A 16,326-nucleotide genomic window follows, 5' to 3' on the forward strand; every position below is an offset into this window, starting at 1 on the left:
TTGTTTTCAGACTCTCCATTGTATTCTGGAAAGAACTCCAAGGGGACACCAAGATCAAACCGTGATCTGTCAGGGTCTCACCACCAGAGTTGAACCAGAAAGCAGCCCATCCAGTGCTCATCCAGTCTCGTCAGGTACCCAGCAGTCTCCATGCCAGTGAGACGACCGACGTGTACCATCACAGGAGACAGTGTGTACATGTAAATCTAAATATTTAGCAAAACCAGATTTCAAATGACACTTTAGAATGTATTGCAAAATGTACAGCATTTATTCACATACAGACAAAAAGGCACAAATTCTACTAAATAGTTCAACAAAAAAATACAGCTGTCCTCAACTAGTTTTATAAATACTTTCAAAAAGGGGGTAGAAATAAATACAGGATTGGGCCATGTAATATAAAATAGTCATCTCTACATATACTTTTGTTTAATTCTGATTTTTAACTCTTCATGCACCTTTTTTTTTACCCAATTTTAGCTGAATGGACACCAAGCTAGGCACATAGTGAAAAATCCTCTGTACAAGGTTACAAATGTAATGACAAGTTTGTCCATTTCAAAATAATTAAGATTTGTACACAACACATATAACCCTTCATTTAGATTTTGTGTTTATAACCTAACAAATGACATTCCAGGCAACTTTACAAAAGTTTAACTAGCCTACACTTTTGACATAATACATTGATCATAATCAAAGATATTTCTTGGTCAGGATGCACACGGAAAGATAAAGCTTTAAAAAAAGAAGAAAAGAAGAGCAAATGGTTCCATACTCAGAGTGCAAGTGGGCAGGTTGGGTTAGTTGCCGCTAGACACCTCATACAGAATTCCCAGCAGGACGTGAAACTGACTTACAGAGCTGTCATTACACTGTCAGAGAAACTGTACCATTTGCATTTCGAAGCAGGAATTAAAGGTGTGGGCTTTTTGTGTTTGTGTGTTTTGTTTTTGTGTGGGGTTTTTTATTTTTGTTTTGTTTTCTTTTTGGTTCAGCATAACTTGGAACGTTTGAAAGCTTTTCAACCTAAATGTGGGGAAAAAACAGGTAAGGCATTATTTTTGCACAAAACTAGCATTCCTAATAGTGCAAATGAATCTGGTACCTCTTATAAATGGTGAGAGGTCATAGACTTACTAGAATTTAGATTTTCTTTCTATGGCTTGACAGATTATCCCTCTATATATTCTACTCTCACCCAGAGCTGTTGCTGTAGTCAAAAAAGAACTATAAAGAGTCCACCTTCTTCTGTATCCAGCAAAAGGTTTCTTGCTCATATGCAAAGAAAAAAAAAAAGATCTGATTTTTAAATTATGCTGAGTTAATGTACAACTTGGATTCATACGAAACTTCTAATATCTGTAGCAACAGTTTATCTGGACAACATTCTTTGCAAAATGAGCCCCATAGCTCAAAAATAGTCAATCTAAAAACCTGGGTCATTCTTTCCCCTCCCCTGAATCAGTTACTAAAATGTATTTGAAAAGTTAAGACTTGGTTTGAAAATGTCATACATACAATGGGGATGTATCAGATCTACTATTTGATCATCTGATAAAACTTGCATAGCAAGATGGAATTCAATAAGCCTTTTTTCCTTGTTGACAGTCATCTGGAAGACTTGAAAGGTAACTACTACAGAACTCAAAGCATTACTCATTCAGTATCAGAATGTCCCTGCCACATGGAAATAAATGTGTAAATGAATCAGGAATCTGAGTACTGGTATTAACAAACTAAGGGATAATTTAGGGGAAGTTGGGCTTGTTCCAAGTGCCCATAATTCTAAATCTCATTGCTACTTAAATTTTCCTTCTTTTAAGTTTGATTCACAACTACATTGAATTCCAAAGAAAATTAACAGGACCTTAACACTATCCACTGTCTTAATACAAAACGCACTGCAGTGAGTGCAAAAACAGAACATTGTACTCAAATTTAATGCTAAATTTATTGCTGATAACTTACTAGTTATTGCCATTTGCAATCAGAAAGTCCAAGTTACGAATTAGAGCTTAGAACTCTGACTCCAGAAAACCTGTTACACTTCAATCTCTTTCCTGTATAAACTTGGTCAAGGGTTAAGAGGTTATCGCAACTTATTGCCTTTCTATTATTTTTAAAATATAACCTATTTTGGGTTTTTTTCTTTTCCTTTTTTTTTTTTTTCATTTTCTTTTTTTTCTCCCAAGGAATCCATTCATGTTGGAAGGCCGGATTCCCCAGCATATGCACTAGTGGTTGGCTCTGGAAACATGAGTCACCAGAGTCTGGAAGTTCATCGCTTAAACTTGAATAGCCATTGTGTTGTTGGAAGCCAGGTGGCCAGGTATTGCCAATGGCCAGTGGAATCCCAAGCTGGCCCAGAAGGCAGCAGTTAGGGAAGAGAAAGGTTGAGAAGACTGGTGAAGATGGGGCCTCAACTGCCCCTTCTCGCGGATGGAACCCTGTGATGGTGTCACTCTCCACCTGCCCTCTATCCAGAACAGTCACGAGCTGCCAGCAGCAGGACCTTGCTTCTTCCATTTACCCTAAATCTCCAAGCTTCGGCAGCTCTACCCTGTCCCTTCAGATCTTCTGGTAATGACCTTTTTGAAACTTTTCTCTTCCCTCATCTGCTTTATTTACACACGAATTCCCTAGAATTACTGAAGCTTCAGAGCTACTGCCTGTATACTACAATGCAACAAAACAGTCCGTGGGCCAAAGTATGATTTCAAGATCCACCACAGTTCTAGAAAATAAGTTTTATGGGCTATTAAATGATACATGAGGGTTTCTCAAGAACCATCTCTGATTCCGTATATTCAGGTAACTAAGAGTTTGTGCTTTGGGAAGGATACAGAGGGCAGTGAGCACTCGTGAGGCTCAGTTCAGCCTAGCCCTCTTTAGAAACTTACTTCATCCACTCTTATTTTAGTGTTAATTCAGCCTCTAGTCTTAGCAGTCTTACGGTTACAATCTACTCTTGTGTTTCCTCAACAAGTTGCAAATAACATACTTCTCACAATAATGATCTATAAATGACTCTGAAAAGAATTTTCAATCAGAATTGCAAGTAAATGTATTTGTGTAGCTCAGGAGTGATGGGTTTCCACTCGTTCCCCCGTGTCAGGGCTCTCGTCTCCTGCACCATCATGCCCGTTTCATCAAGAGGCCAGAATGCTTCTCCTGATGATGTCTGTCCTCCTGCTGATAGAGCTGCTGGCGTGGATACACTTCTTCTCTGAGGCCTCACTCTCTGAGTCACTCATCTCTACGTCAGGAACATACCCGTCATTCTCGTTGTCGGGCTTCAGTTTGCTTTTCGCCCTTTCCTTGGCTGGAACGCGGCCGAGGCCCAGGTAGGGATAGTCCGAGTGCTGGTGGCAGGCCCCCTCCGGGGCCTCTCCCTGCTGCTGCCGTTCCCCCTTCTTTGGAATCCGGAATCCTCCCCAGTTCTTCACGGGGCTGGCAGGTGTTGTAGGCACTTTGACTGCAGACTGGTTATAGTTCACTTTGATTAGGGAGCCATTGCACCTGGGCGCCGCCTCCTTCCTCGTGCCCGGCGCTGACTGCCCTGCCCCAGGGGAGGCGGCAGCTCTGGCGTGGTCCGCGTGCCTCTGGGACACATCTGTGGCCCTCAGAGGCTTGTGACTCTGTTTCACAGGTCTGTCCTTTAAGTCTGCCTTGCTGAGGTCGCAATGAAAACGATGGTCTCTTCTGTTCCCGTGGTCTGGCATCACCACACCATTTTTCTGTTGTGCTGACACGAGCCGTGCTTCTGCAAAGGTCTTTTCAAAACTCAGAAAGCTCTCTGGGCCCACCGTGCCCTCCCTCCTGCCCCCCAGGTCTGGCTGCTTTAGCGGGGTTTTGCCTTCGCTTCCAGGGCTGTTCTGCAATGGATCTCGCTTGTGGGGCTTCTTCAGCGAGTGAACCAAGGAAGTACCCATTTGCTTCCTGAAGAACGCAGAGTGCCACTTCAAGTCCTCTATCTTGGGAGCATCAGGGCCCACAGAAGGACTGTTAAACAGAAGCATGCTTTCCAGTGAGGAGGAGGAGCAAGAGGAAGAAGGCACACCTGTGAACGTAAAACCACAAAAAAAGAAATTACAGCAGAAGCAAATCCAGAAAAATAAAACTTTAGACCCCTTAGCATGGCCCACGAATGCAGACTTCCCACCCAACAGTACAACATACCATCACCCAGTTTGTAAAAATCTGGTTTTTATAGTAAAGATACTACCTGCCTTGAGAATCTGCATACTCTAGATGCCCTTTTCTAAAACAGCTTAAGTTCACAATTTTTTCAAGGAATACACTTGCCTTCAAACAAAATAACTGATCTTATTTTCCTATGTGATTTACTGCAGAATCTTTCCATGGTCAAGTAAGCATTGCCTCCACCACCACCCGGTCTCAGCACCTGCCTCGCCTGCTGCCTGGGAGCAGCACAACCACAGGGGCAGGAGTGGAGCTGTTAAGCTTCTTTCTCCAAATTATCTGTCCCTCACAGGGCTCTAGTGAGGACAAATACACATAAAGTGTGGCATGAATAAAGGAAGGTGTTTAAAATCATTCTTGACACAGAATACATATGTTTACTCATTATATGTACAACACACTTGTGGAATTAAACTGAATTATCATCTAAACAAAGATAAGTTAAACTGGTGTTTTTCAAGCATTTTTTTATGCAAATCACATTAAGAACGAAGTTGCACAGTCATAACCCAGTAAACGTGCACATTTCATGCAACCATAAGCCTTCTGCACCTGATATGTGCACTCTGACAGTTTCTGTTCTGTTTCACTTATTTTAATGCTGGTGCTGACCTGCTAAAATGCATCTCACAACCCGGTAACAATCTGTAACCCTCAGTTTGAAAAATACTGGGCAAACCCCATAACATACTAGAGTTCATCAGAAGGACCATGAGCCACCAGGAAACGAGGTTTCGTCCAGAGTAGCACGGGAGCCCACGTGAACCTACTGCTGGGCGGGAACGGACACCACATGTGGACAGAACGGGGTAGCGACTCTCAAGGGAGAATCCCCAGGACCACAGGGGAGGGGGTTCCCAATCTGCTGTCTCAGAAATGCCTGCTTTCTCAGTAACCAAACTTAGGGTCAACCTTCACACCACATTTGTATTTCTTTTACTCAGTCACCCGCTGTGGGAAAATATTAAAGGTAAGAGGTACTGTCCTCTGATTTCCATCGTGACTCGGGATCCAGGCCTCTGAGGAGCCCCTGCTTCATGACTCCCACAAGCACTGTCCCCACTGAGGACACTCAGCCAAGCAGAACGGCCCTGCCCACCCTAGAATCACAGGACAGTGTCAGCATGGACCCTAGGGACACATTCAAGTCACGGCCATCTGCTCTGCCTCATTTGGAATCCTCTCTCTCAAAAGGCAGATCAGGTGAGGCCAAGTAAGAACACAACTGAAAGTCTAACTGGAAAAAGAGAAGGGAGAAAGAGGCACCCTGGGGGGCTTCCACTTCATTCCCTGGGGCATGGCCTCCAGGCAGGCACGCCTGGCACGTACCCCATCCTGCTGTGGAACACAGGCCTGCGTCACAGCCGTTACACAGAACACTGCCTAACCTTCAGAGGCGCAACCACTTACCCAAAGAAAGCCGCCATGAAATACAAACAACAAAAATGCCCTACAATAGCTGTAAGAAATGACTCAAGTAGAATCAGATGAAAGTATTCTTTACAGCTTCCTTTTACAACTTATTTTCAAAGGCAAACTCACTCATTAGTAATCACTCATGACATAAGGACCTAGCAAGTCAGAGAAAGCCCTCCAGGGGCAAAACTCGGTGGGCACAGCTGCACTGGCGACCCTGGGCCCCTGCTGCTGGAGGAGAGTGCTCCACGCCAGCCAGGTGGGCACACAGGGAGGGAGAGCCCCTTTCTTATTTGCATTCAAGTAGGAATAATGAAGAGACATAAGTTCACGTTGATGAATCAAACTGCTGGTACTGGGTTGGCCAAAAAGTTCTTTTGGGTTTTTTTGCACCATCTTATGAATAAAAATACAAATTTTTTGGCCAACCCAATATTTACGATACTCTACCTGAAAAAATTTATTTCAAAAATTTTACAACTGAACTCACAAATCTAGCTATTAATAAAACCTTGACAGCTTTGGGGACTATTTACTCTTGCAAAGGAAATTACCTAGAATAATATTATTAAATAAGTTAATAGCATCAAAACACGGATATCTTTTAAAACTTGCCAAGCTTTTTTTCCTCTTTGTTCAGCTGACCAGTTACTTCTGGTCACATATATCGAGATAGTTTTAGGTAAACCCAGAACGTCAACATAATAGGTTATGATTATTTCTTTGTTTAGTCCATGTTTCATATTACATGTACAGAGCCACAAAGCCACAAAAGCAGACTGTTGACTGTACACAAGGAAAGCCGTGCAAAGAGAAGCAGACACGAGCTCCCAAGACCTACCTACTAGCGGGTAGCTCTCTACACACACTGCACTCTTCCTCCTCCTCTGAAATCCTTATTAACACCTGCTTTCTGGGGCTTGTGAGCACAGAATGTTAGCACTTAAAGGCCTTCAGAGGCCAGAATTCTGGACCAAACCTCTTGCAGATGGACAGAGTTCAGAGAGGTTCAACCACTTCTCCCACTATGCACTTGATCTCAGAGTCACTGAAGTGCTCCTCAAAGGGAAGGAAGTCCATATCTTATTTTTCTTTGCCAGAGAAATGCAAAAATAGGCAGCACTAAATAAATACTTTGTGCTGAATCTCAAAAATATTCAAAATTCCAATTACACCGAAATAATCCACTGGAAATGTTATCTAAACGTGGATATGTGCGTTAAGTACCCAATCTGAAATATATTTACCATATGTTACAGGTAGACCCAAAGGCTAGATAATCAATACATCTTTTTAGGTATCCCCGAGACACTGTACATTTATCAAATGCTTTGCAATACATAAGTTGCTCTTTGAGTCTCACACTACTTCCCAAGAGGGAGCTGGAGATCTCATCCCAACATTACGTGTGAGGAAATGGAAGACTCAGAAAACTTTGGACTCACTTGTGTTGGGCATGTAAGTAGGGAATATAGGATTTAACCCATATGAGGCTGAACTCATAGCCCCGTCCCCTAGACCACAGTGCCTCAAATGCCTGAGATTTCCCTCAACAACAAAAGCCTTCCCTTTGATTCTCCTACAGTAAAAAAGAAAAAAAGACACTAGCATATTTTTCCCCCTTAACAGAGTGTTAAGGCTTACAAACCCCTGCCCTGTTGTTTGACCTACCAGGGCTTAATGCATACCTGAAACTCTTTCTTGCTCCAAAAGCTTAGTGTAAAGACTGAATATCTGTTCCTGGACTTTGCACACAGATCGTTTAATCTTTTCCCTGCGGGTCACCATGTAAGTGAGGTTCCGAACCTGGAACGTAGAGAATAAAGATTCTAAGTAAGCAATATACATTATAACAGTACTTTTTTTTTTTAACCTGAGGAAAAAAAATGTGTCCCACTAGGTCCTTGACTGACTTTTGAAATCAAAATATAAATGTTTTATGTAATCTCTGACCTCCTTTTGGGATGCTAAGAAGTACCACGGAAAGGGCCTGTAGGAGGGAGCCGTGCCCCCAACACCAAACCGGACCAACAGCCTGGCCATCGGCTCATCCCGGCAAAGAGATGCCCAATGGTATCCAAGGCCAAGCATACCAGCTCTTGCCAAAGGACTCTGCTTATCACCCCAGATATCCTCCCATGAATTCTTTTGTCAGAAGCTTTCGAGCAGTTCAGAAGCCACCCTGGTTGCACTTTATCGAGCATCTTCTGAAGATGCAACTAGGCAAGCACAAGGTCAAGGACTATTGGAGGGAAGAGCCCCCAAAAATGCCCCTGCATGGGGCCCACTAGAGTGCCGAGTGGCCACCAAGAAGCCAAGTGACATTCCATCAACTGGACACTGAGCTCTCTGAAATACCTTGGAGTTTACAGGTAGCTAATTTGTTCCTACAGAGCAAACACCTAGGGAGGGTCCTTGCTTTGCCACAGATTTGCTACATCAGCATCTCAAGGCCAGTTCTCTGCATCAGCGCTGGAAACGCTGACACTGCCTGCTTCCTGATCCGTTTGTCATCAACTGAAAGAGCCCAGCGCGACGAACTCCACTTGGCATCTGATGTGCAACCACTGGGGGGCTGCATGCATATCCTCATGAACCTGTACTAACTAATCAACACAAATTTGCTCCCCGTTTTCAAAGCCACCTGTAATCAGTCAATACAGAGGCAAAATTTAATGACTTAGTCAACACCCTTAAATCTCAGTCCTAAAACTTAATTGGTAAACCCAGTCAGTTTACATGGGCCTGGAAACACAAATGGCAAATGCGACACACCAGATACACAATTAAACCTGTCTTCAAGATGTGAACAATACCTTCCCAGAAAGCTCAGTGGCAAGACTGGGAAAAATGACCTCGTATCCCGATGAGCTCCCACACCAAAGGCACAACTATACTCTCCCACCACTTAGGCAGTCCCATCGCCTGTCACCTTCTTAAAGGTCACTCATCTTTTGGCAGTGAGTGGCAACAAGACACACACAACCCTGAATTTTGGCTTATGTTCAGACACTGCCCCTAAAGAACCCTAACAATTCCATCTGTTCTTGCCCAGCTGTGTTAAAAGACAGCCTTTGCAAAAGGACACAAGGTCAGCTGGCTTTCACGTTTGCATTTTACACATCATAAGTGGTGTAATTTCCCGGCCAACAGCAGGAACACCAAGTCAGGCTTCTATTGATCCCAAATGATTCACTATTTGTTTAGGAATTTTCTAATACTTGTTAATAAAAGTAATTGCGAAGAAAATCAGCCTTCCTATCTGAGTAAATATTGTTTCAGTGTCATTCACCCTGGTTAAAACACATTCTGACAGCCTCCCCCCACCCCACCCCCAGCCCCAGGCCAGTAAGTAGGTGTCCTTTTTAAGAATTCTGACCAGTTTGGGGATGGAGGTAGCCAGTGGGTGAGATTTTCTTTACAAATATTCCACCGAGAGGAGATTAAGAGTAGCTCAAAAAGAGGAAGGAGTCAAACCTATATCCTTATTATAGACTCCTTAATTACTGAAAATCAAATGAAGAATGGTTTTTACATTAAGACAGGGAACCCAACTTGTGGAGATAGGAAAGGTAAATTCTCTGACAGGATTGGACTTATCCAGGAGTGGACAAGGTTACTCTTCAAGTCAGATGTACAAGAGAGTTACATCTCTTTTTCCTTAAAATGGTCAATGGAAACAGAAAAGACAGAGAACTTGAACTCTTAGTACTGAAATTTAACTTCGGTGTCTGCAACCACTTCTCCCAGGAAAGATGTCCACCCTGGCTGCTAAGTGGGAAAACCACACTTCCATTCCCCATGATCTGAGAGGAGAGACATCTATGACCCCAGGGTTTTCTATTGGAAAAATCAGCCTAGACCTGGGTGGCCACAGGAGAGTGAGTACCCTAAACCTTACCTCCGTTATGCACAAAACACCCCGTGAAGGGCAACTTCCATCAGCAGCCCCTGTATATTGAGCTGAACTGAGGCTGTCAAGACACACCTTGCCTGGCCTTTCTGTGCACTGCTAGACCTGACTTCATCCCCTCCACCTTCTCCCAATCGCCAGTGAGGTGGTGCCCAACACCAAATCTCCTACCACATTAAAACCCAAGAGACACAAAGCAAAGGCTCCCCAACATGTAAGGGCCCTAAAATACAGACTGCTGGCCTCCACATCCAGAATTTCTGCAGTCAGAGGTGGGGTCCAAAGGTCAGCAGGTCATACAGCTGCAGGCTGAGGGCCACGCTCTGAGAACCACTGCCCTCAGGAACCCAACAATGATCTCAAGTTTTCTCGAATCCCAAACAACACTGCTTGCAACACTAGAGCTTAACTTGCCTTTTATGTTCACGGACAACTGTAGCCTCTCTCGGAATGTCAAAAGTGACCATCCCTACGAATGTTGGACAGAATGGTCCCCTAGGACCTGCTGTTTTTGATGCCCCAGTGCAGAGGTGGCATATTCTTATCTGAGAAAATACTCCTTTTGCTGCTGAATTCATGTTTAATGCTTCCTTCAAAAGACAATGTTTGGGGGAGTGCGATCCCACCAGAGTGAAGTGGCAGCCTTGGCAACTTGGCATGGCACCTGCCACATTGATAATCGTGTCTTCAGGTCCCCACACCGTTGGGAGTCCATTCCTGTCACCTGTCTGGTCCAGAACTGGAACCCAGGTGTGCAAGGCACCCCCAAAGTGTGTATTTGCAGGAACCACCACCATTATCACTCAGCGTTGTCTGCATTTCTGATGAGCCCTACTCACTCCTCAGTTCTGAAGGGAACACATGCCTTGATCATGCTCCTTCATATTAACCACTATGAAATGTTATTTACCTACCTAGTGTGAATTACACTACGTAGCTAGTGTGTGAATTACCCAAGACTTAACTTACTTGAAAACAAACTTAGGATTTGTTCTTATTGTCACCCCTGCTGAGTCTTCTGCCCAATACTGTTTATAATTACAAATAACTGTACTCTCTGCAGCACAGCCAGGATTTCCATTTTTTAAAGCCTCTACCCTAACAGGCCTTGTGGCACATTTTGGAAAACATGGTTTTCATGTTAATAAAAGCTTATTTTGAACTGACACTAAATGCCCTAAAATCTTAAAGACTCTTTAAAATAAAGTAAATGCGAGTAATGCCACACAGACAAAATTCCTGATTTATTCCCTATTCTCATACATCATTGGCATTCTACTTAAAAAGTGATGACTCAAAAAAAAAAAAAACACTTTAGAATTACAGGTGCGTGTTAATCTGAGTATCTTAAGTACAGAAGAGTTAGTACACCACAAGCGTTTTCTACACTTTTATTCTGTGGTGATTGAAAGACACACACAGTCCAGACATTAACTTCTCGTCCTCCCTCCTGAGGACGGACTGCAAAGCTCATGCAACCCCAAGTACAGCAGTTGTCGGGCTCGGACAAGGCTTCTCACCAGGATTCCACTTTATCCTTCTGAATCCTTTTCTCATCTCTAACAAAAAGGTCACACCGACCTGTGATTGAGGCGAGGTCTTCTTCACACTCACCACCAGGGGGGGCACGGGAGCAAGAGAGCCTCGATGCTGTGCCCCTCACCTCCCCTCTGCCTGAATCCTGGTGGGGTGTCACTGTCAGGTTCTAGAATAGTCTCCTTTAAGGAAGGCCCACCAATACTCTCACTGCCACGCCTCCTCTGCCAGGGCAGTGCTGGTGTCTGTGAGAGCCCGGGCTTTTGGTTCAGTACTTCTCCCACGTATCCCTATTCGTTGCCTACGCTCTCACTTTCAATCCGCTCTGAGTCAGACTCTCTCCCAGGCAGGTGAATCACTAACAAGTTAGGTGCTTGAGGGAGATGCGTTAACCATTTCAGGCCACTTGGGTGCCTTTCAGCACAGGCTGCTCCTCCGTTCCATCTCCCGTGCACTAATGAATTTAATCGGAGCCGGCTGTCGGCAGCAGGGCAATCAGGGGAGCTGCCGCAGAAGGTGCTCGGAGACGCATCGCCAATTAGTGAGCTTCAGTCAGAAGCTACCTACGGGGAGCAGGAGGCCGGAGGGAAAAAAGACAGCCCGCTCCTGATTATTCCTGTAGCAGGAAAAGAGGTCCAGACGGGGACTCCAGAGATGCTGGAGAGCCGGGAGATACAAAGCAGCAACAGCGGAAGAGAAGCGCCGCCAGCGGAGGCTGCGGGCAGAAGTGTGATCCAGAAGTGTGCAACGGAGTGTGCTAGTGTGCCCAGGGGTTCCTCAGTCAGATCACAGGCCTCTGTGCACCAGGAACCCCACCCCACGCCCACACCAGACACAGCACACAGACACATGGACACAGTCACACATACACACAACACACATACAGCCTCAGTGACGACTTAGCACCTCGCTGCGGGAGGACCTTGGGGAACAGACGTGCGCGGGTGTGGCGGTGATGCGCACACTAGCACCCACACCTGCTCTGCTCAGTGACTGCAGCGGGGAGGGCCCCGAGAGGAAGCCAAGGAGCAGGGCTGGGCCTCTCCTCAGGGGGCCAGTGACCAGCGTGTCGGGGGTGCTTCCCCAGGCTGAACAAAAGATCTCCCTACCTCTGCCTGCCCCCACCCCCCGCACCCTTAAATCCATTCTGGCTTCTCAGTCTAAACAATTCTAAGCCCATCCCCTGGCCATCTCCCTGGGGCTCAGTTCCCTCTAGCTCTAGAATGAAGGAGGGGAAAGAGACACCCCATGTGATCGCCCAGAAGAACAGTTAAGAACTACAAGCAAGTGTTTAAAATTAAACCAGAGAAGCTCGCCATTCTGTGGTCATCTTGCGTGTGTGTACATCGAGTTTCCCAGCCCACAAATCTATGGAACCAACACCACCTCACGCTGCGGTATGCACAGGGTCTGAGAGCAAATGAGCGGCTACCGTCCCCTGCCCGGGCAAGCGGCGCCCCCTGCCGGCCTCTTCTCTAGGTCACGACAAGGCGTCAGTGTCGATCATTACCCTCTCCAGGTCCTGCCGCAGGTGCGTGAACAGCTGCAGCCTCCTAAACAAGACGTCCTGCTCCCGCTTGGCTAGATTGTCCTCTTCGTCTTTCTTTGGAGTGATGAGGGGCTTGTTGAAGTTGACCTTCCTCTTCAACTTCCAGTACTGGTACAGGAAGTCCACCACCTCCTCGGGCAGCCGCAGGGCCCGAGCTACGTCCAGCAGGTTGACGAACGTGTAGAATTCGTCCTCCAGCTGCTGCAGCTTCTGCTTGCGGACGCTGACCCGGTGGGCCTCCTCCCGATTCTGCTCGAGGCCAGCGAAGGGCTCCAGCGGATCCCGCGGGGAGCACTCGGGAGCCCCATTCTCCTGAGCGGTCCCCTCACCAAGGCCCTCCTCGGCTTTGCGATGCGAGCTGTGCTTGGGGCAGTAGGACTTGAACTTGACTTCATCGTTCTCTGCCAAGATGGTCTTCATCTCTAGGCCCCGGTCAAACGCACAGGTCACGTGGAAGGCCGTGCGGCAGTTCTTCACGGAGCACTGGCGGGAAAACAGAGCAAGAGGTGGCGTTAGGGAGCGACAGGCCCTGAGCGCAGGCACCCCGTGCACCCGCACGCACACGGGAAGAGCTGCACTCCCAGCGCTCACGGAAAGAAAGGCTTCACGTGGATGACCCCTGGCAGATCTAATTGTGTTTTAAATAAGCTATGGCTTGGGATTCAGGAGGTTTTTTTTCATTAACCAAACAGTAACTCTTACAAAAGCAACTGCATCCAGAAATCACCTCCTAAGGCAGACGTAATTATACAGGTGGCACGTGCAGATGTTCTCAATACACGGTGTACTCTGAGGCATTCACTTGTTTTTTAATCGATCGAGCTTTTTTAACGTGTATATTAAAAGCCTGAGTGGTGAAATCTCCTGAAGAAGGACACCAGTCAAAGATGTTACAGGATCATGGGGGCCCTTCCTGTGCCCCCCAGGACGAGGCCCAACAGAGGTGGCACACTCCTCCCAGAAGCGGGGGTTGCTCAAGACCCAGGAGGTGAATTAAAGACTCCCAAAGAGATGCAAGGAACCAGAGACTGGGACCACCCTGCACAGACAGCATGAGACTGGTCTCTGCACCCTAGGGAAGCTCTGCCAGATACAGAGGCCTCTGGGCCCATGAGGCCGAGCTCTGAGACCTGGGTGCGCTGCGCCTGGCAATGCAACCGCGAGGGGCCTACTGCCAGCAGGTGGAAGGAAGGTCAGCCCAAAGGTCAGGCACTACCCAGCCCTATCTCCCACGCACTGCCCCACCAGGAGGACCATGTAGTGCCTTTGATCCACACAGCAAGCTGGAGGCCTAGCAGCAGAAAAGCGATTAACTTCTTCCCATCTGATCAGTGCTGGGAGAATGCCGGGGAGGAGATTCCTGGTGGTGACTGAAGCCAGTCCCTTAAAAAGCAACACGGTATTGTGTGAGGCCAAGTGATCCTGGGCGCGGCAGAGCTATAGAAAGGAGAAGAACCCGCAACCCAGTGGCTTGGGGCCAGCTGAAAAGCTTAATTAAACTCATTCAAAGGAACCCTGCACAGCATCATCACATTCTGCAGAGGCTGGGGCTGGGGCTTCTTCCCCTAATCACTTCAGTATGTAAGGGGGACTCAGGGCCAGTCATGACTTCTTCCATTATGACAAAGTCTCTTCCACCCAGAAGCACAGAAAATCCAGCTCGCCTCACAGAAAATCAGTTCCCCCAGTGCGCACACTTCAAGCACAGGAACTAACATAAATCTGTAATTTTGTCTTTAATAATAACCTCAATTCCAAGCAACGTGTGAAATCCGCTTTAGTGGCAGAACACACACACACACACCTGGCCACTATCAGTAAAAGGCCAAGTGCTCCTCCTCCTTAGCAGGCAGCCAAGAGGGGAGGAAAGTGGAACAGACGACGGAGACGCTATCAGTGTTTGGCGCCAACAACACTTTAAATCAGCGCCCCGACCTGCAAGAGGAACACACCACAGCAGAACATTTATGCTGGGCTTTGTAAAGACGCCAAATGGCCTTCCTCTGGGTTTTCCCATTCAGGTTGACTCAGCAAACAGATGTTACAGAAACATAAGCCTGAGCCTTTCCAGCTGCAGACATTTCAGACAGGAATTCTTTAATAAAATCAGTCTATTCTGTGAAGATATGAAAAATCATCAAACTTCCTTGGCCTCTCCTCCTTCAAATTAATGTTCTGGGAAAAAGAGGTCAATAGCAGCAACAACAAAAAAAAACATTTTATCGTCCCTGTTTAAAAGAGAAGCAGAGATCCCAATCACCTGCCTCCTGTAAGCATCAGCAAAGGACCTGCTCAGTAAAGGATGTAATTTCTACCCTCAGAACATCAGATACCTCGGAAGAAAATGATTTTCATTTTCCTTGGTTTGCACAGCTTGTTTCCTGAAAGTCTATGGGCAGTCTATACACACACGGGCAGTCCATACACACATACATATACCCGCTCCAATGTCTTTTTTTTTAACTCTGTGGCTTTTAGAAAATTTCTCCTCCATGTCCTCTGAATACAATTCTCAGGCCAAAGGCTTTTGTCATGTTTTAGTTTTAAGCATATTCCATTCACATACAAAAAAATCTGCACTATTTTCAAGGTCCACAGCCAAATCCCACCAGCTGTCTCCTGCCTCACCCTCTGAATATTTTTGTTACATTTTGGATTCTTGAACACCAGTGGAAGTGATAACGAAGAAAAGCACAACTGCTTGGCGTGTAAAACAAAAACTTTTTAAAAACCACCAGCCACTGGATACCTTACCAAGAGGAATATCTATCAGCCAAAATACAAACTGATTTTGTCAAATGAGGTCGTTTCTTTCAAACCTGCAACTGGTAGTCTGACCAAGCTTGTGCAGTATGTGTCTGTGCTGAGATGTGTGTTTTCTGCATCAAGACAGAAGTCACCCCAAACCAACACCTCTGCCCTCAGGACATGACTCGGGGACTGAGGAGGAGCAGGGAGGACGGCAGAGGGAGTGGAGCCATGGCCCTGAGCGGGCACTTCCCACAGGAGGAGCCAGCAGGGCCAGAGGCAGGACTTGGAGACCTTGGTGGAACAGCATCTCAAGCCTCTTAAGTCAAGACTGTCTAGATGCCAAAAATGTGAGGCCCAGAAATTAACTTCTCAAGTAGTCTTTTATACAACACGGAAAACCACCAGGCCATCTATATTTTCTTCTTAATTCTTCCTACATTAGGACCTTTCGCACTTGCCTGCAAACGGACACAGAAAATGCAGGCACAACTTTTACATACAGGCTCTCCCCCAACCCCACCTCCCATACACTGAGCATAAAAAAAGTCCTAAATCCAGGCTGTGCAGAACCCTAGGGGCAGCACCTCAGGGGTGCCCCCTACCCAGCTGGTGCTCCAAGGAGTCCCTGTTTTACCAAACACAAAAGCATCAGCATACCAAGCTGATTCCAAACAGTGTGCAAAGACAAGGAACCCACGTGCACGCCTCAGACACCAGCAGGGTCCCTCAGCAGGTGAGGGGGTGACTGGCCCTCAAGTGCCAAGCCTCCAGCTCGCCCCCAGGGCTGTCCCCACGACGCCAGGCTTGTGGCAGCAAAGAGAAACAGGCACAGACTGGAACCGCCAGGCAGCGCAGGCAGACTTCTGAGCTGCCCTGTGAGGACCACAATCTACCAATAAAGGCACGCGCACCCGGTGGCACCCCCGCCCCCAGCAACCTCAGAGGGCTGCGG

At 46.5% G+C, this 16,326-nt stretch overlaps 1 protein-coding gene across 9 annotated transcripts in view; it reads right to left on the reverse strand.

Annotated features, from left to right (window-relative positions):
- Nucleotides 1–248: 248 nt before the first annotated feature.
- Nucleotides 249–16,326, reverse strand: part of JADE1 (jade family PHD finger 1) — a 56,740-nt gene continuing 40,662 nt past the window's right edge. For all 9 annotated transcript variants that reach the window (XM_055404493.2, XM_088828028.1, XM_055404491.2 and 6 more), the window contains 3 exons: nt 12,585–13,106; nt 7,314–7,431; nt 249–4,066 (listed from right to left, as the gene is read on the reverse strand). In XM_055404493.2, the coding sequence (XP_055260468.1) occupies nt 3,156–4,066; nt 7,314–7,431; nt 12,585–13,106 (1,551 nt within the window). In that variant the 3' untranslated portion in view covers nt 249–3,155. The remainder of the gene's footprint in view (nt 4,067–7,313; nt 7,432–12,584; nt 13,107–16,326) is intronic.

The sequence above is a fragment of the Moschus berezovskii genome, chromosome 19 (genome assembly GCF_049115385.1).
Source record: "Moschus berezovskii isolate FMDL1 chromosome 19, NW_MosBer_1.0, whole genome shotgun sequence".
NCBI classification, from domain to species: Eukaryota; Metazoa; Chordata; class Mammalia; order Artiodactyla; family Moschidae; genus Moschus; species Moschus berezovskii.